The sequence below is a fragment of the Mizuhopecten yessoensis genome, unplaced genomic scaffold (genome assembly GCF_002113885.1).
Source record: "Mizuhopecten yessoensis strain PY_sf001 unplaced genomic scaffold, ASM211388v2 scaffold1379, whole genome shotgun sequence".
Classification (NCBI taxonomy): Eukaryota; Metazoa; Mollusca; class Bivalvia; order Pectinida; family Pectinidae; genus Mizuhopecten; species Mizuhopecten yessoensis.
In genome coordinates, this window is record NW_018404017.1 from 1651543 (window position 1) to 1673874 (window position 22332).

The following is a 22332-nucleotide window of genomic DNA, read 5'->3' on the forward strand; positions in this document are numbered from 1 at the left end:
AAAAATAACAACACTTTGTCAGGACCATGAGGCGATCATTCCTACCAACTTTCAGTTCAATCGGCCCAGCAGAACTTGACTTTAAGTTTGAAATGTAAAATGTTAACGGACGACGACGGACGAAAACGGATAGCAATAGGTCACTTGAGCTAAAGCTCAGGTGACCTAATAAAAGGCTATGACGTACAACACCACAAAAACTGTTCTTTTTACCGATGCTAACGAACTGCAAGATAGGGGATGAGCTATGATAATAATAATTAATGATTCAAGGTTCTTATATACCTCTTTATCACAACTTAGTTTGTAGGTCGTCTCAAAGTGGTTCACAAATTATTATCCATGGTTAAAGGGCCTTTGCAACCACCAAATATCGTTCTCAACTCCCTGGGGAGCATACAGCCGATGCTGCCATTTTGGCACTCACAGCTAGCATTCAACAATTCCCCAACCACATACACATTTACAGCTGAGTAGACTGGAACAAGCTCAAAGATGCAACACAGTGCAGTGGTGACTCGAACCCTTCAGACACGAGCCCGGCTTCCTACCACTAGACTACTGTACATGTGCCTTATTACCCGGCATTGGATTATCACCAGTAAAATATGGTACAATGTACTAGAATGGAAGAAACTGTTCACTTTGACAAGAAATAAAGGCATGTTAATATTTTTACCTCCTGAATATTTGGCATGTCGAGGAGCTCTCCAAACACATACACGCCCGGAGCCTCCAGGGCCTGTTTGATCAGGCCCACTGCAGCAGCACCCTTCATAGTCTTGGCTAACAGAACAAATTGTTCCAGGGGGTTGGAACTAGTGCTCTTTTCTGTTGCCATGGTGATATACAACTGGTAATTAATTATCAATTAGTCTGAAAGAGAAAGAAAACAGTGTATAATAATAATAATATAATATAATAATCTTTATTTAACGTTGTGTACAATTGTCAACAACAAACATAAGCTCTGTAGAGCTTTTATTACGACGCCGCTAAGTTTAACAAGAGGTCCATTGTGCCTGTATTGCTCAGTTTCTAGAAGTCAAATAACAGCGCTTGGTTAAGAGATGAATATTTGTATACATTAGTCAGAAGCAGCATGCAGGAAACTTAGATGTAAAAAATGTCCCTAACAGCCCTTAAAACTATCATTTGATCATGGCCATGAAATTATCATTTGCTCCAAGTTTGGTTAGTATTTGCCTGCTGCAACTGATTTCCCCATCCATAGCCATTTGCCTAAAGATATTCCATACCAGTTTTTTACATTTAAATCCCTTCTCTCATCCTTGAGGAACACTCTTTATAAGATGGACAATTCCTCCAAACACCGCCCCTGATGTTATAAACATTTTCTTCATGTTGATAAGTATGAATAGTAGAAAGGTAACCGTTATGTATCACAACCAGTAAGTGTTTATGTTTGACGTTTCGGTACTAGTATGATACGTACCCTGTCATTTTCAGACATATGACCAGTAAAGTGTATGTACACAAAGGTGTAATATATGTACGGGTTGGCAATACATATAATCTAAGTTAACTCGGATACGCTATAAGCGTATGTACGCTTAGTTGTTATTCATGTACAAAATAATAATCATTCTGACAACTCGATTCGCAAACCATTTAAAAGTCTATTGACACTCAAGGAAGGCTTCATTTAAACCATTTTGCCGTTATATTCACTATAAATTTACTATTTCCTTAATAGCTTCGAAGAAATTAATTTAATCTCAATGAAATTAATGTCTTTTATACATTCATAAATCAAACAAAAATAGGTGGTTAATAGCTTAACTTTATTAAGTGTACAACTCTTATCAGACTACATATCATGCTCACATTGTATATAATATTACGATTACCTTCTAGCTTGGCACTAGCTATATATACATGTAGAGGGAATTTCCAATTAGCTCAAATGGTTGAGCGGCAGACTGGGAAGCTGGAGGACAATCACCAATTCAGACTTTTGATCCCAGCGGGAACAATAATCTCTTTCCTGTTATACAGCTGGGTGCTTTTTTAGGTAAGTGGCAGTTGGGTATTGGAAGATTTTTATAGTATGTTACTGGCTATATATATTCTTATCGAGTATGCTGCTGCAGGTCAAATAGCCACATTAAATTGGTAACTGACTGCAATATAGACAAAAAAAAATCTTCCTGTATGGGGATTCGAGAATACTCCAACAGAGTGAAAATTCTCTGATACCTAAGGGAGCCACTAGCTAAAAGTATCCGCTATTTACAATTAAAAGGTTAAAAACAGCAGGTGATGAAACTAATGATGAAAATAAATTCTAGTCAGATTCGCAGGCTGTAATGCGGATCGGAATCCCGTCCCCAGATGGTTTGGAGCGTGTCTCTGCTGCTATCTCATCCCAGGCAATGTTGGTTCTGGGTAAGAATGGTATTTTGTTCGCTGAGGATCCTCTGGTTCTGGCATCAGCAATCTTCATGGAGTGGAATGGCCCCTTGGTGGTTAACAATCTTGTAAAACATGACAGCTCTAGCATGACGCGTTTCCAGGGGTCCCCACCCATGCTGCTGTAGCATACCAGAAATACACCCTGGCTCCTTACTGTGATGGTTGTTACAGGGGAATTGTACAGCTCGTCTCTGGACCTTCTCTAATGTGACACCCTGTTGTTTGATGTGAGGATCCCAGGCTGTAGCAGGACAGTCCAGAATGGGTCAAACAAGGGTAGTAAAAGTTTGGTTCCTCACATTCATGGTGCACCTCTGAGGTTTCTTCTCTTGAATCCTAGGGATCTGGTGGCCTTGACAGCTATATGTTCAATGTGCTTTGCCCACTTTCTGGACTGATGTAAGCTTTCCCCAAGAAAAGTCCCGACGGATGTAAACTCCCAAGTACTAACTCCCTGGTACATTCTCTAATGTGTGTCCATGAAGGGTGTAGGGTGTAGGGTGAAGGGTGTAGGGTGTAGGGTGTAGGGTGAAGGGTGAAGGGTGTAGGGTGTAGGGTTGAGGGGGATCTTTTCTTAGAGATGATGATGGTAACACTTTTCTGGGTGGAATGACATCTCCCAGGACTTCTTGTCACAATCTTGTCCTGTCTGCTGTTGATTGTACGGTAGAGAAGACAGTCGTCTACACATAGCCTCACCTCTGATGTCACTACTTCTGGAATGTTGTTTATGAACAGCAGGAATAAAAGTGGGCCAAGGACAGTTACCTGGGGGACCACGGAGTCCACTGTTGCTTCTGGGGATATTGATCCCTCTGCTTCCTACCACTCAGGAAGTCCTTAACCCAGTCATGTGTATTGTTGCGTATTCCGTAGAAGTCAAGCTTGTGAAGCAGTCTTTGGTGTGGAAAGTTTTTATGAAACACATTCGAAAAGTCGAGAAGAATCATGGCAATCTGTTTTCCTCCTGAAATGTTCCTGGCCATGATGAGCTCATTGACTGTGTAGATCAGTTGAGTTTCAAAGGATCAACCTCTAAGGAATCCATGTTGTTTATCTGTAAGGATGTCATGGTGGTCTAACAGCCTCGCCATGCAACTGTGTAGGATGTGTTCCATGAGCTAAGAGCAGATCAACTTCAGTGACGCAGATCTGTAATTCACTGCCTTGGACTTGTTTCCCTTCTTGAAGATAGGGACAATGTTTGCAACTTTCCAATCTTTTGATACATATCCCACTTTTAATGAGAAGTTGTAGACGGGCTGGCACCTGGTCTGGACCTGCAGCTTTCTGGGGTCTCTGGTTTTTCAGCCATTTAGCCACTTCCTAGCTAGGCTGTCACATGTATGCCTGGCATAGTTTGGTAGGGACTGGTTCCTTTGGCAGGGAGCTCGAGAGAGCTCATGTCTTTTCTGGTGAATACTGACTTGAACTTTTCCTTGCCTTGGTCTTGGCGTTATTATGGAGAAATCTGTCACTATCACGATGTGAAGACACACCTGAGGACTCCTGGCATTTGCCCTTAATATACAACCAGAATTTCTTGGGGTTCTGGGACGCGTCAGAGCTGATGATGTCTTGCAGGTAGCAGGCATGTGCTTGCCTAACTGACTGCTCAGTTTTAGATTTCAGCACTCTGAATCCGTCCACGACTTTGGATCTGTTTGTGACTCTGCGTGGCCTTCTGATGCGTTCTGTCCTGTTGAATGATTAAGCGCCTTGAAGCTTCGAGCCATGTTTATCCAGGGGTTGGTGAAGCATGATCTTGTTTGATGTGGATTTTTAGATTCTTGGACTGCTAAAAAAAATTAACAGAAATCCTGCCACATAATGTTAATGCTGTCAATGTGCCAGTCGAGATGGGATGAGAGAGATATGTCTGTATATATATAGATCTGCATTCCATTGATGTCTACCTTGTCCCATAGATGTATGGTATGGCAGGGAGGTTTATAGCTCTTGGGATGTTATGCTGAATCAAAAAGGACTATGATCTCTCACCCAAGTACTGATTTCCTCTTTCCAACAAAGTGTGGCAGGTTTTAATTGTACATAGGATTACGGTTGCTTTCGAGCTAGAGGGAATTTCCCTTTAGCTGATCGGTGGTAGAGCGTCCAATAGGAACATGGAGATTGAGGGTTTGATCCCCAGTGGAAGCACACTATTCTCTTTCCAGTTACAAATGTTATCCCTGGCCCTCCCTGTGGTGACAGGAAGTTAGAACCTGGGCTTTGGTGTTCGAGAGCAAACACATTTAAAAAGGGGGGAGTAGTGTGGCAGATTTTAATTGTACATATATGATTAAGATAACCTTCTAGCTTCGAGCTAGAGGGAATTTCCCTGGAGCTCAGTGGTAGAATGTCCGACTAGGAACCTGGAGATCGAGGGTTTGATCCCTGGTGGAAGCACACTCTTCCCTTTCCTGTTACAAAAGGATTAATGGTAAGGAACAGATCTAAAGTTACTTCTATACCAGTTTAGGTATACCCTGCTACCGGGCAAATATCCTATGCTGTAAAAAATAAACATACATTAGGCCTCAGTAACCAGTTTCTCTAGCTCAACAGTCCACAACAAACTTTTTGACATTTTCATAGATACATGCCTCGTCAAAAAGTTTGGTGTGTGACCAGAAGAATTAAGGGTTGCACTAATCTCGTCTGTCAAATAAATCACATCTATTCAAAATAACGTTTTAAATTATACAACGATATACTTTACAGACGAGTTTAGAGTTAGATTAACGCCCGTGATCTAGGCCACAGGTGCTCGGGGTCTGGAATATATGTGATATAATCGCACCCACTAGATATCGCACTCCCTTATACTAATAAATCATATGATTTATCAGTATAAGGGGGTGCGATATCTAGTGGGTGCGATTATATCATGATATCACATATATTCCAGAACCCGAGCACCTGTGATCACACCGGCCCTACATTTAGCAATAGCAACTTCAAACAGAACATATATGCAATTAATTTCCTGATTAGCATGTCTAACTATGTTTATGTATTGCTTACAACCTCAACTTACGAATTGTTTAAGAAAGAATATTCTCATAGAAGAGTCGTCCTTCTTTTGGCCAGTCGGAACATTTCTAACGATGAAACTTCCGGTGTTATAGTTAACTTCCGGAAATATTTCTCATCGGAATACCTCGTCCCCCTTCACGAAGATATTGTTGAAGGGGAAGATGTAATCTGCGCAGTTCTTTCATCAGAATTTTGACAGACATTAACTATTGCAGTAAACCAATTTACTCGAGCCTTAGGGCTTCAAGCCCAGGCTCTCAAAGAAAACAACAATATGTCAGCCAGACTTATAATTTCAAAGGTGTGGAGGCATGGAAAGCAGGTGGTTCAAAGTGCTATCCGTAACAAAATCGAAAAGCAGCCAGTTGCTGTCAGAGCAAAACCTGCTTACACCGTCAAGGCAACTCCAATCCAGCCGAAACAACCACTGCTAATAGGAAGACTCTTTCCACTTGTTTCCACGAGGACATTGGCGAGTGAACTGCGTAGAAGAGCAGCTATTCGTTTTGCACTACCAAATCGACCAACACTTCTACCCACTTTCGCGTTGGCCTTTGCGGGAGTTGCTCTCCAACAACAGGAGGTGGACAAAGATGATTTGTCGTCCGAAGTCCGAGTATGCAATACTATTAAGTTTTGTAAAGTGGGATTGTATACTTAAATTTGTAATAGTTGCTTTTTTTCTTCAGAAGTGTTTCTTAATCTGATATTTGTAATTAATCAGGTTGGGCACAACGACGCATATGGGTAATATTCCTGCATTTGGGTAACAGTTACCCATTTGAGTAACAATTTTATTACTGAAATGGGGAATAAAGTGATATGAAAACACACAAATTTCTTTTTAACACTTGGAGCAAAAAAGGGCGGGACCCTCCAAACTATAGACGGATACTCTACCAATTGAGCTATCTGGTCGCCGATGATTGACTTGATCCTGTCCCGCTACAATTGTAACACCAGACTTCAGCAATTAGTACAAATTGAATTATTATTGTGCAAAGTGTATGATTAGGAATTGTGATGGACGCAGACTCTAAGCCTCGATCTGTATCCATAACAAGAGATACAATTACACAATACTACCACATATTCTACTTCAGGCAACTTTTCATTATATGACAATGTACAATTCAAGTAAATAAGTGGTCATAAATATTACATGTAAAACCATTCTGCCAGTGTTTGTCTATCAGAATTTCAAATAATTAAATGAACACATTTGCATAGCTACTTACAAATGTAGTTGTTTTATGTAATGTAAAATGTTAAAATATTAAAATTTTCACAAACTTGTTTTAGAGTTTGGGTTCAATAGATATCCTGGTACAAGCATAGCAATATTTTCCAATGAAAAAAGATATAACTTTATCAAGATGATCACATATTGATGATATGTGTCATTTAAATGACACCGGAGCTATAGAAACATTTTCAATGTTTATGATACATGTAGGTAAATATATATGACATCTTGACAAAAAATTTTGGAAAAAAGTGATGGTCACTCTTCATTTAATCAGTTTCTTTGTAAATGATAAAGTGGTTATTTGTTTTAGGATATTTTCGGTGAGCGCCAAGAGAAAAGATCCATTCTTGACAACGTACAACAACTTTCACTGGGAGCCTTTGATCTGGGGAATCTAATCGGCCAAGGTTGTAATGCTGCAGTGTACGACGCAAAGTTGAAATCACCTCAATGTGAAGGTAATTATAAATTACCGGTGGTCAGTATTATAATACTACTGTATCCTGCTTATTTTTTCAGAGATTTATTATTCCACTATTTAAGTCTGTTAAAAGGGACCCTATACCAATTCAGAACAAGCTTATTTTTTCCACATTCGTTGAAATGAATCCTAATTATGAAAAACAGAAAGAACGTTTTGTTTTGAATGCCCTGGCCATTTCATGTGTGTTGAGGGGTGGGGAGGCTTAGCATATAGTGTTACCAATGGCCATCCTATATGTTGCATTCTGAAAGTATGTCTTTCATTAAAGTCTCTCATTTCAGTCATTTGAAACAGATGAATTTATTCCATCATTGCAATTTTTAAGTCATTACCAATTGATCATCTAGACTATGTAATATTTTATTATGTTTGAGTGATGTTTAAATGTAATTGTTGCACAATAAGATTTTTTTATTAAACAGAATTTGTTCAGCCAGCCCACTTCGAAGATGACGACAACAACAGCATTATCTCCAATGAAACAGACATTGACATCGTTGTCATCGGCGATGACGGTGAACTCTCCGACCTTGTGGAAATGGATGATGACATAGTCATTCTTCCACAAAGACACGACCTTGACGACGATGTCTTTATTCATGACTATGGAAATGATGACAGTGACATTGTCATCATTGGAGACCTGCTTGATGAGGACACCGAGGAAGGTGTCTACGATCAGGGGCAGGACAATGATTCCACATTCAATAATGGTTCAGGTGAGGTTTTCAAAAACAAGTATGTATGATCAATTGACAAATCTTTAGACTGGGTAGATTCAACAGGTTAGTTACCTTAGAGGTTAATTCATTTTTCATGTGTGATGGAATATTAATAGTAGTTTCTGCAAATATCTGAAAAGAAGTTGGATGCATCTTATTAAGTTCATTATGCGGTATTAATTCTTTTAACTAGAAATTATATTCCCTCTTTATCTTATTCAGTTAGAGATAAAGAAAAGATGCTTAGAAAAGCGAGTTCTGAGATTTTTCTTGGTTTTATATTGAAGTCAGGTGCGATACAGTAGATAAATATGTTGTAGTTTGTAGCTGAAGAGATGTTGTTGTGTAGTCAGTAGCATTGTAAAATTGGGGCTAATTGACAAATTCTGTGTCCTTCCATGTCCTTTATCAGATTCTAACATAAGGAATCATTGAATGTTTTCTGTGTTTAGAGAGACAAGGGGAGACAACTGAACCAGACCCTGGACATAACCTGATTGGACAACAGAACAGTGATGACTATTATCTAGCTATAAAGATGATGTACAATTATGACATCGAGTCTAACACTGATGCCATCATGCGGGCAATGCTGAAGGAAGCTGTCCCAGCAAGGACGTTGACCGTCGATCAGGATGATCACCAGCTCTGGCAAAACGGGTAAACTTTTAATACTGATGGATTATACATGGACAAATACTTTGAAATAAATACTTTTTAGCAGCCTTTACTAGAAGAATCATGTTTGGGTAGATATTGTAAACTACCTTTACTAGAAGGAATATGTATGATTTAGATTAGGTTAATACAATAAACATCTTTTGGAGATAAATTACCTGGGTATGTATGGACAAAGTTTAATTGTAAAAACCTTTATAAAAGAACTATGCCCAGATAAATTATTCTTAAAAACCTTTACCAGAAGGATTATGTGATGGTAAATATTGAAAGCGATCTTTACTAGAGGGATAAACAGCGTATATATATGGACATAATTTTTTAAATGACTTTAAATTACTAGAAGAATTATATATTGGTTAAATATTGTAACACTCATTACTGCTTTACTAGAAGATTATATGTGAGTAGACATTGTAAATAACATTTAAAATTCTGCACAGGGAAGAAAAGAAGAAGGTGGAATCATTCTGTAGCATTAATTGTTTTTCCAGGAACCGAGTGCGTCTGAAGTCGCTGCCTGGTCACCCTAACATTGTGGAGATGCTGGGCGTGTTTGTTGATCCTCTGCCTGACCTGCCTGGTGCTCTGGATAACTACCCAGCAGCTCTCCCTCAGAGACTGAATCCTCAAGGTCTGGGACGCAACCAAACCATGTTCCTTGTCATGAAAAAGTGAGTTACAAAATCATCTTGTGAAAATTACTTCCAGATTTTGATATCATGAAAATTTCTGTCCAAGAAGCTAATCCAGGCAAGATTTGTATTTCTTTGACCCAGTTTCCTGTTTCATTTGTTTTCAAAAGCAAGTGCAAGTGTATATATATCTTTAAAACATGCAGATTCGTAAAATAAATTTCCTTACTTGGGAAGCATAAAAGACTAGGAAAGCACAAAACCTATGTTCTGGTCATATAAGGAATATTACGTTAAACATACATGAAAAATACAATGATTTGTTACAAGTTGAACTGTCTCCAAGAAATAATTATCTTTTGCCAAGTTTCATTAAAAAAGAACTGATTTTGAAGAATTATGTTAAATGACACAGTATGCATCAAGTTGAAACTGATCTTTTTACCTTGAAAGGACTTGTAAATATAAATAGTATAGTAGACAATACATGTTGGTTTTGTTGTTGTTAAAAGGAAATAGAAGTGATGTTCAACTTAGTTTGAGTATGATAATGCATTCAAGTGCCATGTTGTTCAAAGAATTCTGTAATAAAAGTGAATCTTTCTGGATCAGAACACAGAATTGGATTTGTATGAATAATTTTCAGATAAAAAAATCAATCCTTATTTATAAGTTTTCATGTTAAGCTACCTTCTTTAACAGCTATGTAAAAGTTATGTAAGTTGGTAACATGTTAAGTTATATAAATGTTTGTATTTTGTAGGTATGATATGACCCTAAGAGAGTTTTTAGCACAAGAGGAGTTATCTCCCCGTATCAGGTGTCTTCTTCTCTGTCAGTTGTTAGAGGGCACTGTTCATCTGCGACAACACAGCATTGCACACAGGGACCTGAAGAGTGATAACATCTTATTGGATTGTCATAATGGTAGTTGTATAAAATTATAAAAAGAGTTCCTTAATGTTTGTCAATTTTACATGTTAAGAGAAACAAGAAAATATAATCATGTATTTGGTTAGGATAAAAAAAGGTTTGGTCTCAGTTCCTCATCTTTACTCCATTTTTCAGTGTTTTAGAGCACACTGCCTCAAACCTTTTCTCCATTTCTTTATGTTTTAGAGGTCACTGCCTCTAATTTTTTTCTCCATTTCTTTGTTTATCAGAGGCAACTGCCCCTCATCTTGTGATCAGTGACTTCGGATGCTGTCTAGCTGATGAGGAAAATGGTTTACAGCTTCCTTACCCAACAGATGAGATCAACAAAGGTGGAAACGGGGCTTTGATGCCGCCAGAGGTAAATATATATCTCCAAGTGACAACTCTTGATACTGACTAGGTTAGTTAAGTAAAGTCAACGAGAATGTATGCATTGTAAACACTCCTTGATATTAGGTTTATAAGGACAAAGGCATTGTAAACACTCTAAGATATAAGGTTTATAAGGACAAAGGCATTGTAAACACTCTTAGATATAAGGTTTATAAGGACAAATGCATTGTAAACACTTTTAGATATAAGGTTTATAAGAACAAAAGCATTGTAAACACTCTTAGATATAAAGTTTATAAGGACAAATGCATTGTAAACACTCTTAGATATAAGGTTTATAAGGACAAATGCATTGTAAACAATCTTAGATATAAGGTTTATAAGGACAAATGCATTGTAAACAATCTTAGATATAAGGTTTATAAGGACAAATGCATTGTAAACAATCTTAGATATAAGGTTTATAAGGACAAATGCATTGTAAACAATCTTAGATATAAGGTTTATAAGGACAAATGCATTGTAAACAATCTTAGATATAAGGTTTATAAGGACAAATGCATTGTAAACAATCTTAGATATAAGGTTTATAAGGACAAATGCATTGTAAACAATCTTAGATATAAGGTTTATAAGGACAAATGCATTGTAAACAATCTTAGATATAAGGTTTATAAGGACAAATGCATTGTAAACAATCTTAGATATAAGGTTTATAAGGACAAATGCATTGTAAACAATCTTAGATATAAGGTTTATAAGGACAAATGCATTGTAAACAATCTTAGATATAAGGTTTATAAGGACAAATGCATTGTAAACAATCTTAGATATAAGGTTTATAAGGACAAATGCATTGTAAACAATCTTAGATATAAGGTTTATAAGGACAAATGCATTGTAAACAATCTTAGATATAAGGTTTATAAGGACAAATGCATTGTAAACAATCTTAGATATAAGGTTTATAAGGACAAATGCATTGTAAACAATCTTAGATATAAGGTTTATAAGGACAAATGCATTGTAAACAATCTTAGATATAAGGTTTATAAGGACAAATGCATTGTAAACAATCTTAGATATAAGGTTTATAAGGACAAATGCATTGTAAACAATCTTAGATATAAGGTTTATAAGGACAAATGCATTGTAAACAATCTTAGATATAAGGTTTATAAGGACAAATGCATTGTAAACAATCTTAGATATAAGGTTTATAAGGACAAATGCATTGTAAACAATCTTAGATATAAGGTTTATAAGGACAAATGCATTGTAAACAATCTTAGATATAAGGTTTATAAGGACAAATGCATTGTAAACAATCTTAGATATAAGGTTTATAAGGACAAATGCATTGTAAACAATCTTAGATATAAGGTTTATAAGGACAAATGCATTGTAAACAATCTTAGATATAAGGTTTATAAGGACAAATGCATTGTAAACAATCTTAGATATAAGGTTTATAAGGACAAATGCATTGTAAACAATCTTAGATATAAGGTTTATAAGGACAAATGCATTGTAAACAATCTTAGATATAAGGTTTATAAGGACAAATGCATTGTAAACAATCTTAGATATAAGGTTTATAAGGACAAATGCATTGTAAACAATCTTAGATATAAGGTTTATAAGGACAAATGCATTGTAAACAATCTTAGATATAAGGTTTATAAGGACAAATGCATTGTAAACAATCTTAGATATAAGGTTTATAAGGACAAATGCATTGTAAACAATCTTAGATATAAGGTTTATAAGGACAAATGCATTGTAAACAATCTTAGATATAAGGTTTATAAGGACAAATGCATTGTAAACAATCTTAGATATAAGGTTTATAAGGACAAATGCATTGTAAACAATCTTAGATATAAGGTTTATAAGGACAAAAGCATTGTAAACACTCTTAGATATAAGGTTTATAAGGACAAATGCATTGTAAACAATCTTAGATATAAGGTTTATAAGGACAAATGCATTGTAAACAATCTTAGATATAAGGTTTATAAGGACAAATGCATTGTAAACAATCTTAGATATAAGGTTTATAAGGACAAATGCATTGTAAACAATCTTAGATATAAGGTTTATAAGGACAAATGCATTGTAAACAATCTTAGATATAAGGTTTATAAGGACAAATGCATTGTAAACAATCTTAGATATAAGGTTTATAAGGACAAATGCATTGTAAACAATCTTAGATATAAGGTTTATAAGGACAAATGCATTGTAAACAATCTTAGATATAAGGTTTATAAGGACAAATGCATTGTAAACAATCTTAGATATAAGGTTTATAAGGACAAATGCATTGTAAACAATCTTAGATATAAGGTTTATAAGGACAAATGCATTGTAAACAATCTTAGATATAAGGTTTATAAGGACAAATGCATTGTAAACAATCTAAGATATAAGGTTTATAAGGACAAATGCATTGTAAACAATCTAAGATATAAAGTTTATAAGGACAAATGCATTGCAAACAATCTTAGATATAAGGTTTATAAGGACAAATGCATTGTAAACACTCTTAGATATAAGGACACATGCATTTTAGACACGCACTAGATAATTTTCATATATAAGGTAAACTAAAATGAAATCAGTGAAATCAGATGAGTTATTAGAATTGAGGCATGACTTCTAAATTGATATCAAGAAAGACAAAAAATGCTGGGTTAAAGATGCTTCAAAATTTTTTTTTAACAGTAATGGTCACTGTCGCCAACTGCGAAAGGAGTTAAACGTTGGTCATGCTACAAGAGTTGTTTTCCCACATAAATATAGGAATATATATAGGTATCTGTCTTCGGGAAAATATGAGGAATGTGACAGGGTTGTGTAGGGTGGTGCAGGTACCAGCACGTAAGTTCAGAATGTTGAAAAGAGACAGAACATCATCTGGGGAAAACACCCTAGGGTAACTGTTCTACTAAGGTCATACCTATAATGTTTTGATGCTAGTTCATAGTTGGTCGAAAATACTTTGACCTGAATAAATTGTTAACACTATAACTCATTTGTAACAGCATATGTTATAGAACTATGTGCTTAAGATACTTTCTATAAATAATGCTGTGTTGTAATGTTACAGATATCTTGTACAACACCAGGACGTAAAGTGAGGTTAGACTTCAGTAAGTCTGACCTGTGGGCAGTGGGATCACTTGCCTATGAAGTGTTCGGCCAGGACAACCCATTCTACGGTGGTGCCAGGATAACTAGGAAACTTGATGGGAGAACCTACCAAGATACTGACATCCCATCTATGTCAGGTATGGTCAAACTTTATATAGATACTGACATCCCGTCTATGTCAGGTATGGTCAAAATTTATATAGATGCTGACATCCCATCTATGTCAGGTATGGTTAAACTTTATATAGATACTGACATCCCATCTATGTCGGGTATGGTCAAAATTTATATAGATACTGACATCCCACCTATGTCAGGTATGGTCAAAATTTATATAGATACTGACATCCCACCTATGTCAGGTATGGTCAAAATTTATATAGATACTGACATCCCATCCATGTCAGGTATGGTCAAACTTTATATAGATACTGATATCCCATCTATGTCAGGTATGGTCAACTTTATATTGATACTTATATCCCATCTATGTCGGGTATGGTCAAACATTATATAGATACTGACATCCCATCTATGTCAGGAATGGTCAAACTTTATATAGATACTGACATCCCATCCATGTCAGGTATGGTCAAACTTTATATAGATACTCACATCCCATATTTGTCAGGTATGGTCAAACTTTATATAGATACTGATATCCCATCTATGTCAGGGATGGTCAACTTTATATTGATACTGATATCCCATCTATGTCGGGTATGGTCAAACATTATATAGATACTGACATCCCATCTATGTCAGGGATGGTCAACTTTATATTGATACTGATATCCCATCTATGTCGGGTATGGTCAAACATTATATAGATACTGACATCCCATCTATGTCAGGAATGGTCAAACTTTATATAGATACTGACATCCCACCTATGTCAGGTATGGTCAAAATTTATATAGATACTGACATCCCATCTATGTCGGGTATGGTCAAAATTTATATAGATACTGACATCCCACCTATGTCAGGTATGGTCAAAATTTATATAGATACTGACATCCCATCTATGTCGGGTATGGTCAAAATTTATATAGATACTGACATCCCATCTATGTCAGGTATGGTCAAACTTTATATAGATACTGATATCCCATCTATGTCAGGTATGGTCAACTTTATATTGATACTGATATCCCATCTATGTCGGGTATGGTCAAACATTATATAGATACTGACATCCCATCTATGTCAGGTATGGTCAAACTTTATATAGATACTGACATCCCATCTATGTCAGGTATGGTCAACTTTATATAGATAATGATATCCCATCATATGTGTGCTTCAGTATTTCATTATGTATAATATTGGTTTGAAGGAATATAACAATTATGTGTGATGTCTGTCCATGTGTGACATTTCATGCCTCAGTGCTTACTTTGAAATTGCAAATACAATTATGCTACTCTGGTGGTCGCTGGGGTCCTGTTGGGCGGTGGAGGATTAGGGTGTTACCCATGTATGTCCCTTCCTGTAATAGTCATAAATCTCCGTCCGTCGTCCGTCGTCCGTCCTTTAAAACGCTACTAGTCCTGAACGGCCCAGTAGATTTTGACTAAATTTGGTCTAGAGTATCCTTAGGCCAAGGGGACTCAATTTTGTATAAACAGTGGGTGTGGCCCTCCTGGGGGCAGAGGGCAGGCCCCAAAAGAGGAAATAGAGGTAAAACCTAGAAAATCCTTTTTCTACTGTAGGGGTTTAAGGATTTTATCCTAATTTAGTCTGGAGCATCCTTGGGCCAAGGGGACTCAATTTTGTATAAATGGTGGGTGCGGCCCCCCTGGGGGCAGAGGGCGGGCCCCAAAAGGGGAAATAGAGGTAAAACCTTGAAAATCCTTTTTCTACTGTAGGGGTTTAAGGATTTTATCCTAATTTAGTCTCGAGCATCCTTGGGCCAAGGGGACTCAATTTTGTATAAATGGTGGGTGCGGCCCCCCTGGGGGCTGGGGCCCAATAGGGGAAATATAGCAAATTGTTTAAAATCCTTCTTCTTCTATAGGAATGCAAGGATTTGTTCCATATTTGGTGTGAAGCATCCTTGGGTGAAGGGAAACCAATTTTGTATAAACCATGGGTCTGGCCCGCCAGGGGCCTGAGAGGTGGGGCCCAATAGGGGAAACATAGCAAATTATTCTTTAAAATCCTTCTTCTTCTGTAGGAATGAAAGTATTTGTTACATATTTGTTTTGGAGCATCCTTGGGTGAACGGGAACCAATTTTGTATAAACAGTGGGTCTGGCACCCCTGGGGGCTGGGGACGGGGCCCAATAGGGGAAATATAGCAAATTCTTTAATATCCTTCTTCTTCTGTAGGAATGAAAGGATTTGTTCCATATTTGTTTTGGAGCATCCTTGGGTGAAGGGGAACCAATTTTGTATAAATAGTGGGTCTGGCACCCCTGGGGGCTGGGGACGGGGCCCAATAGGGGAAATATAGCAAATTCTTTAATATCCTTCTTCTTCTGTAGGAATGAAAGGATTTGTTCCATATTTAGTCTGAAGCATCCTTGGGTGAAGTGGAACCAATTTTGTATAAACCATGGGTCTGGCCCGCCAGGGGCCTAAGGGGCGGGGCCCAATAGGGGGAATAGAAGTAAATCCTTTATAATCCTTCTTCTACAATATGGATTGAGGGATTTTATCCTAATTTAGTCTGGAGCATCCTTGGACTAAAGGGACTCAATTTCGTATGAACAGCGAGTGTGGCCCCCCTGGGGACAGAAGGGAGGGGCCCAATAGGGGAAACATAGCAAATTCTTCAAATACCTTCTTCTTCTGTACGAATGACAGAATTTTGTCCAAAGGACCTGTTACAGGAACAAAAGAATTTTGCCCACAAAGCAATTTAACCATTACTGGGTTATATTTGTAGCTCCCTAATACACGACCCATGAGATATTGTTAAAAAATTAAAAAGGTCCCCAGGGCCTGTGCTATGAACTATTTAGTGCCGCCTTCCAAAGGTGTAAGACAGGGTTCACTTTTTTGTCCAAAAAACTATCAAAACAATGTTTTACGCTATCAAATAATATTATATTATTTAAAGTAGGATCTGCTGCAAATTATGAACTCAAATATGTAACAAAAAAATGCATAATAAAAAAGTTATAAAATCTTAAACTCTAAAAATGTTGGTATTTTCATACACTTTTTTGCTACATCCATTGTTTTACCGAAGTAAAACACCAATTTCCGGTTCTTGTACACCAAAAATCTTTTAATATTATTTGGTGCATTATGTTGAGATACGATAGTGTAAATTTCAGCAAAGTTGAAAGCCGGTAAATTTGTCATATAAATGTCAAATTGTAGCAACGTCTATTTCCAAATAAAATCCAACAACCTTATGACCTATAGTCATGTTTGATAATTTAACAATATGTCGCACCAATTTATTATCGCAACTGATCAAATGTTCATCAATAAGATCTGCTGCTCATGATGAGCCCAACTATAAAGCTAGATGTTGCAAAATAAAAAAGTTATGCAGTCTCACACACATAAAAGTTTAGTATGTTATGTACATTTTTAGTTGTTTCGCATCTTTACAGAAGTGATAGACATATTTTCGGTATGTGTACACCAACATACTTTGGATATTATTTGGCACATTATGTTGACCGACGATAGTAGAAATTTCGAAAAAATCAGTGTCCGGTAAATATGTCATCTTAAGGATAATATGTTGTATGACCAATATCAAAATAAATCGTCAATAACTACAGGTCAATGCGATTTTGGCTTGTGGTATATATCAGCTGAAGCTGGCACCTGGCTATATCACAGAACATCAGGCAGATGGGGGTGATTGTGAGATATGGGTGTACCAACATGCTGATGACCTTCTCCGAGGCCAAATACACCCTCGCCACAGGTCGCAGGCAAAATACAATATCTGGATAGAGTTTGACCTACACGCATCAGAAGATCCTGTCAAAGCATACTACTGTGTGTGTCCTGCAGGAAAGAGAACATCGGGTATGTGTACTCATGTCGCATCAATACTGTATTATCTATGATACTATGCACATTTAACAGATGCTAAACCGCTCCAGCCTTCAGCTCGCAAATTCAGAGACTGCATATTATGAATGCATTCAAAAAAGAAACATTATTCAATTATAGCCTTTGGCTGAGGTCGATACCTGGATTTATCAACCCGAGAAAAGATATATTAACCGAGGACGCATTCCGAGGTCAATATATCTTTTCTCGGGTCGATAAATCCAGGTATTAACCGAAGTTAAAAGCTTCAATTGTTTTATTATTTTACAAAACAGTAATCTAAGCAATCTGAAAAAAAAACAAAAAAACTTCGGAAGTGGGATGGTGCATTGTTTGGAGACACGTCATAATTCTATTTTTAGAAACACCCAGTCCTTCAACAAAAATCATGTGCTCCAAGTCAATATCAGTTTTTATCAGTCGACACTTGATGCACTTCTGGCCAATTACTTGTCGGGAATAATATGAAAAAATAATGAGACCTAAGATTGAACTGAGAAAGGAGAAATTCAGAATAAAAATTTGAATGATCAATTTTGACTTTGTGTTGTCAAATTAAAAAAAAACCACTGTAAATACAACAATCCATGAATTGGAAACTATAACTCTCCTAAAAAGAAACAATGTGATGGGTTCAACATATTATACTGGTACACCAATTGTTCTGACAAATTGCCTAACTTTTGCTGTATTCCCCCCTTTAACTACCTAGTTTAGTTAAACAGTCATACGTATACTCTACTATAAACCATATCATCCACCTTGATAGTATATTGGAATGATTTTGGGTTAATTATGAAGTACTTGCATTGACCTGTAGTTATTGAAGATTTATTTTGACATTGGTCATACAACATATTATCCTTAAGATGACACATTTACCGCATACCGATTTTTTCGAAATTTCTACTATCGTCAGTCAACATAATGTGCCAAATAATATCCAAAGTATGTTGGTGTACAAAAACCGGAAATATGTCTATCACTTCCGTAAAGATGCGAAACAACTAAAAATGTACATAACATACTAAACTTTTATGTGTGTGAGACTGCATAACTTTTTTATTTTGCAACATCTAGCTTTATAGTTGGGCTCATCATGAGCAGCAGACCTTATTGATGAAAATTTGATCAGTTGCGATAATAAATTGGTGCGACATATTGTTAAATTATCAAACATGACTATAGGTCATAAGGTTGTTGGATTTTATTGGAAATAGACGTTGCTACAATTTGACATTTATATGACAAATTTACCGGTTCTCAAAGTTCCTGAAATTTTTACTATCATATCAAAACATAATGCACCAAATAATATTAAAAGATTTTTGGTGTACAAGAACCGGAAATTGGTGTTTTACTTCCGTAAAACAATTGATGTAGCAAAAAAGTGTATGAAAATACCAACATTTTTAGAGTTTAAGATTTTATAACTTTTTTATTATGCAATTTTTTGTTAAATATTTGAGTTCATAATTTGCAGCAGATCCTACTTTAAATAATATAATATTATTTGATAGCGTAAAACATTGTTTTGATAGTTTTTTGGACAATAAAGTGAACCCTGTCATACACCTTTGGAAGGCGGCACTAAATAGTTCATAGCACAGGCCCTGGGGACCTTTTTAATTTTTTGAAAATATCTCATGGGTCGTGTCTTAGGGAGCTACAAATATAAACCAGTAATGGTTAAATTGCTTTGTGGGCAAAATTCTTTTGTTCCTGTAACAGGTCCTTTGGTATGAAGCATCATTGGGTGAAGGGGAACCAATTTTGTATAAACGGTGTGTCTAACCCCCCCTTTAAAATCCTTCTTTTATCATAGGGATTTAGGGATTTTATCCTTGGGGCAAGGGGACTCAATTTTGTATATGCAGTGGGTGTGGTCTCCCAGGGGGCAGAAGGGCGGGCCCAATAGGAGAAATAGAGGTAAAACCTTTAAAATCCTTCTTCAACCATCAAGATTAAGGGATTTTTTTCCATATTTAGTCTGGAGCATCCTTGGACCAAAGGGTCTCAATTTTGTATAATTGGTGTGTATGACCCCCCTAGGGGCATAGGGGTGGGGCTCTGTTTGAAGTTTGTTCTTGCTATATCTCAAGTACTGGATGGAACTTTCTGAAATTTCATATGTACTTACAGCACCTACCATGGAGTGCTATATCTTTACTTCATACCAATTATTTTAAACATATTCAGGTGAGCGATACAGGCCCTCTGGGCCTCTTGTTTTTTGTTTATTTTGAAATTGCTCTTTCTTTATAGGTGACGTCCCTGATGTCGTCAGGTTCCTTGTTCCTAGGATGCTTCGTCGTAATCCAAATCAGGTACGTTTCAAGTTTCTTGATGTCTCGATGTTACAGCGAGTTCAACAGAAATTTTAAACCGACCTGTCGTATTTCAAAACTTTGTTTTACAACAGTTAAAAGTAATTTCTAAAAATATTTTAGAGAATTGAGATATTAACAAAATCTGTTTCAAAAAAAGAGTATTTTTTATCTGATTTAGGTCTGACATAACAAGTTGAGATTATGTGTTATTCAGAGTTATTTTTTCACATACACACCCCCAATTTTTTTTGTAGCAGGCACATGCAAATATATGAGTGAAATAAATACAACTGAATGATTAAGGCCATATACCCGTAGTCTGTAGCTGAAAATGAATTTAATTTGATTTCTTATATTGTCCGTTGAGCTGTCTTTTGAAAAAGAAAGAGCAGAAAGCAACCATACATCTAGAGAAGTGTTTAATATTTCAGTAAAAGTTGTGTTTTATCATCATAATTTCACAATTATTGTACTTGTTGTAGAGACCTGAACCAGAAATGGCTGCAAATCTGCTCCAGATCTACTTACACTTCCCTGATTGGTTAGAACCTGGAAACCGACCATCAAAAAAGCACATCACTGAAAGTTTGATGATACTTGTCACGCAGATTCTGATTGGCTGGAAACTGAGAGGTGAAAGGTCATTTACAGTAGAGAAACAACTACAGTTGACCTTTCTTAGGAGATTGGTCATCTCCGATTTAGATCAGGCTATGGCTTATTACCATGGAAAATAGCTTTGGAAATACTTGGATACTTTACTGTAATGGAATTGTCCTGTGGTTCCGATTAGAGAGCAAGACATAACGGCACTGTTTGGAAAATGTTACTTACCGTGTTATGTTGTTCCCTGTTTACTTTTACTATGTGATAGACTCTAGTATAATGTTTATGTTATTTTCTCTGTCATTTTGCTTTTTATAGAATAAATCAATATTTTAAAATTTAGTGGTAGAAGAACAATTAATAATGTAGAAAACATAAAACATTACTTTAATTAAATGGCTGTTTGTGATATTATTTAGAAATTGTGTAACTGTACACCAATGGTTATTTAGATGTATTGTAAGGTGGAGATAATTCCTCACTGATAATGAAAAAGTGTGTACTTGTTCTAAAGAGGACAGACGATGATGAAGAAATACATTCTGTGAGTTCTGTTGGCCAGAACATGTTCAGAAGTTTGTGATACTCTCTTTAAGTGCTTCATATTTGACAAAACTGTTATTTACTGTAATTTGTTATTTTTTTTGTGGAAAAATAAACGCAAGTTTCTTATTGTTCCTATACATGTTTTTGTTGTTATATAGATACTAGATATTTGCCACTGAGAAACTAGAGTTCACACAACTGTAACATTGATCTTGTCTGTCCCTTATCAGAACAAGCTCTCACACCAACAGAAGTATCCTGAATTCAAAACAAACTCACATTCAAGTACCTGAATGGACCTTTCTTAGGAGATTGGTCATCTCTTATCCTAAGATAAGTTTTTATCTTTGATAAAATGTGGTCAATGAGCCTGACAGGACTGGACTTCCTCGTGAAACTGTATCGACAGGACTATTAAGTAAAACTCCTTCACTTTTGTTAATATAGTCAAGTACCAGAATATAAAATGAATTTCTTCACTAGGTAAAATTTGATCAAAAATACCTAAATTGACCAAGTTTGTAAAATATATTTATATAGCCAAATTAAATGTTATTATCAATTAGGTACAGATGAGGGGTATTTGTGAGGGAAAATAGGAGAGAATGATGTGTTAAAGCTAGGAGGTCAAGTCATAGCTTCATATTTCTTGGACCAGGGCCCAGGCTGTTGGTAGCCAAAGTAGCCATTGGCTCTAAACGGCCAAGTGAGCTTGTGCCCTGTGCGGCGTCCGGCGTCTGTCTGGTGTCAACTCTTCTGTTTAAACAATTTCTTCTCAATAACTAATAGGCCAAAGTTGATGACATTTTTACAGAAGCATACTTGGATGAAGGGCTACCAATTTTGTACAAATGAATGACCTTCACCCATATTCCAAGTTCATAGGGGTCAAATATCTTAAAGCTTTAAACAACTACTTCTGAATATCCAAAATGCCAAGGGTGATGATATTTGAGTACATGTAGCATGCTTGGATGAAGTGCTACATGTACCGAGTTTGTTCACATGAAGGACCTTCTTCCATATTCAAGGTCACAGTGGTCAATCTTTTTTAAAAACCTTTGAACGACTTCTTCTGAATAACCAAAAGGACCAAGGTGATGATATTTGACCAGTAGAATGCTTGACTCGTATTCAAGGTCATAAATCAAGATTC

General features: G+C 36.4%; 2 protein-coding genes across 2 annotated transcripts in view; one reads left to right on the plus strand and one right to left on the minus strand.

The window, feature by feature from the left end:
• Positions 1 to 5557, minus strand: part of LOC110460921 (COP9 signalosome complex subunit 7b-like) — an 11781-nt gene extending 6224 nt beyond the window's left edge. The window contains exons 1-2 of the mRNA XM_021514141.1: positions 5477 to 5557; positions 680 to 876 (exon numbers count right to left, since the gene is read on the minus strand). Of these exons, the coding sequence (XP_021369816.1) occupies positions 680 to 841 (162 nt within the window). The 5' untranslated portion in view covers positions 842 to 876; positions 5477 to 5557. The remainder of the gene's footprint in view (positions 1 to 679; positions 877 to 5476) is intronic.
• A 55-nt stretch (positions 5558 to 5612) lies between these two features.
• Positions 5613 to 21311, plus strand: LOC110460906 (serine/threonine-protein kinase PINK1, mitochondrial-like). The gene is made up of 10 exons (XM_021514118.1): positions 5613 to 6091; positions 7035 to 7182; positions 7631 to 7927; positions 8383 to 8590; positions 9103 to 9282; positions 10007 to 10170; positions 10407 to 10537; positions 13625 to 13805; positions 19960 to 20021; positions 20507 to 21311. The coding sequence occupies exons 1-10, from the start codon at positions 5750 to 5752 to the stop codon at positions 20759 to 20761; spliced, it is 1968 nt and encodes a 655-aa protein (XP_021369793.1). The 5' UTR covers positions 5613 to 5749; the 3' UTR covers positions 20762 to 21311.
• The last annotated feature ends 1021 nt before the right edge of the window (positions 21312 to 22332 follow it).

Coding starts and splice junctions, on each gene's coding strand:
- LOC110460906 (XM_021514118.1), top strand. CDS start 5,750: ATGTCAGCCAGACTTATAATTTCAAAGGTGTGGAGGCATGGAAAGCAG. Junction 7,183..7,630: donor GAAATCACCTCAATGTGAAG/GTAATTATAAAT, acceptor TTTATTAAACAG/AATTTGTTCAGCCAGCCCAC. Junction 9,283..10,006: donor ATGTTCCTTGTCATGAAAAA/GTGAGTTACAAA, acceptor TGTATTTTGTAG/GTATGATATGACCCTAAGAG.